This window comes from Arachis duranensis, chromosome 3, assembly GCF_000817695.3.
Source record: "Arachis duranensis cultivar V14167 chromosome 3, aradu.V14167.gnm2.J7QH, whole genome shotgun sequence".
Taxonomy (NCBI): Eukaryota; Viridiplantae; Streptophyta; class Magnoliopsida; order Fabales; family Fabaceae; genus Arachis; species Arachis duranensis.
In genome coordinates, this window is record NC_029774.3 from 17597343 (window position 1) to 17599909 (window position 2567).

At 27.6% G+C, this 2567-nt stretch overlaps 1 protein-coding gene across 2 annotated transcripts in view; it reads right to left on the bottom strand.

Moving 5' to 3' along the window:
* Positions 1-1464: 1464 nt before the first annotated feature.
* Positions 1465-2567, bottom strand: part of LOC107474575 (protein IQ-DOMAIN 12) — a 3561-nt gene continuing 2458 nt past the window's right edge. For both annotated transcript variants that reach the window (XM_021135444.2, XM_016094199.3), the window contains exon 6: positions 1465-2021. In XM_021135444.2, coding sequence (XP_020991103.1) covers positions 1635-2021 — 387 coding nt within the window. In that variant the 3' untranslated portion in view covers positions 1465-1634. The remainder of the gene's footprint in view (positions 2022-2567) is intronic.

A 2567-nucleotide genomic window follows, 5' to 3' on the forward strand; every position in this document is an offset into this window, starting at 1 on the left:
AAATTTAAAAAAAAAAAAAAAAATTACAAATATTTTAATTAGTTTAAATTTTTTACTAAAATTACGAATCTTAAGAAATTAAATACCGAAGGTTCATGACTTTCATCGAGATTTCACGTTCTCTATCTCTCCCTTTCTTGCTTTCGTTGAAAATGAAAGAAAAGAAAGAAAGTGCATATGTGTTTAAAAGAAAGAGGTCATGTGTCATGTAAAGGTTACGTGTCTGTGTTTTTAAACTTTTGAATTAACGATTTAAATTATAAATATTTTAAATGAATAATTATAAAATTTAAATATATTAAAAATATAATTAATAATATATAAAGATAATATATATAAATTATTTGTATAAATAACATTAGTAACATAATAATTATAAGGATAGAAGATATATGATGAAGTATTAGCAAAACTAAGTCCATCAGAAAGTACCGATATTTACATAAATTATTCATAATTAATAATTTAAAATATAATATTTAGCAAAATATCAATCACTTAATTTAAATCCAATAATTTTTATCATTTATAAATTATCAAAATTTTAGTTTTAATTATGTAAAATATCACATTTAATAAAATTGTATATAATAATCTTAGTCAATTTAAACTTCAATAACCATAAAATCAATTTGATTATATCTAACAAAATAGTTTTCAAATAAATAATTCAATTTAATAAAATAGGTCATAAATAATTTATAAGAGAAGTTTTAAAAATACGAATTGTTATATTATAGACCGTTTTAAGTCACTCTTTAAAATCGTTATCATAGATCTTTTTAGGTCACCTACCAAAACTGCGTGACTATAAACTCCTTTTTAGGTTACTCTTTTTCAAAAAATTGTAATCATAGGCTATTTTAGATCATCTTCTAAAACCGTGACCATGGATTACTCTCCAAAATAGTTACTATAGATCTTTTTATATCACTCTTTCGTAAAACCGTGACTATAGACTCTTTTAGGTCACTCTTTAAAACTGTGATCATAGATTCTTTTAGGTTACTCACCAAAACCGTAAATATAGACCATTTTAGGTCACCTTTTTTCAAAAATATGTAATTATAAACCCTTTTAAGTTACTTCCCAAAATTGTAATCATAAACTCTTTTAAGTCATTTTCTAAAATCGTGATCATAGATCCTTTTAAGTTATTTTTTTTAAAAAATCGTGATCATAAACCCTTTTAAGTCACTTCTTAAAATTGTGACTATAAACCCTCTATAATCACAATTTTTTCCTGTGACAAAAAATCGTAGGCATGGGACCCAAAATATTGTATTGATAAAACATGAAAGTGTTTAGATGTATACTGTTTTAATTTAGATATGTTGTTATGTATTATGTATCCGATAGTAATAATTCTCACTCCCAAAACCAGAAAAAGAGTGTGTTCTTCAAGAAAACAAATTAGCACACACAGCAAGCACTTCTATATATATATATATATATGCATGTGTATACTAGAGTAATGTGAAGGACGAAAACATATGAAATGAACTTAGTGAGTTTTCAACCCTTCTCAAGGTTTCAGCAATTGACACACCATATTTGATATCTTCTAGTCATAGAATGGCCTTTTATGCTCTGGAATCTCTGCTGATAGTTGCACCATTACAATAGGAAACACCTTATTTCCGAGACTCGCTCTTGTTGGAGCATGTGTCCAAATACCCTGTTCTTAGCCGTGGCGTGCTCATAGATCTCGCCTTCGCTTTGCTGGATTCAGTCACGGCCATGTAAGTTGGAAGGACCGGAGAATTCGGTAGGGAGATATCAATAGCTCCAACCGAACATCTTTTTGTATGCGAAAATGATCTCCGGGGAATCGAAATTTGCGGGCTGAGTCCTTGATGTGCTTCTCTTGTAATAAAGTTCGAGGGATGATCTTGTTTATGGTGGTGTGTATTCGAGTCATCGGCTTCCTTATTTAGCCATTGGCCTAAAGTGCGGATTCTCTCGTTTTTATATTCCTTGTTGTGAACAGATTCTTCACTCATTTGGGGAAGTTTTCTTTCCTAGAGAAGGCATTGCATGTAGTTTATCAGATGAATGACATGATAAGAATAGTATTAAATAAAAAAGTGTTTGGGAGACAATAAAAAATTAGCTAAAGCAATCTAAAATTATCTGTTTAGTATTTATTAATTATTGTTACAATTAATAAATATTAAATAAAATAAGTTTGGATTTTATTTTTTGTCTTTTTAGCATTATCCGAAANTATAGTATTTTTGAAAATAATTAAAACAATAATAGTTTAATTTCTATATATTGTCAATACTAAAAGGAGTTTACATTCCTATCTAATTAGAATATTATAATGTAAGTAAAAATAGTCTACTACCACACTCAATATCTCAAAGAAAATTACTTTTGTCTATGGTGCAGAGCACTTGATTGATGTTGGTATAAAAAATATTACAAAGGAGGTGCATAACAAGTAAACTCAATAGAAAATTTGAAAAGAAATAAAGAAAAACTTGGGGAATGTTTGTGATTTCGTTTTTTATTTCCTTTGTTTTTCAAAATCGTGTAGTAAACTTGTTCTCACTTTGTGATTT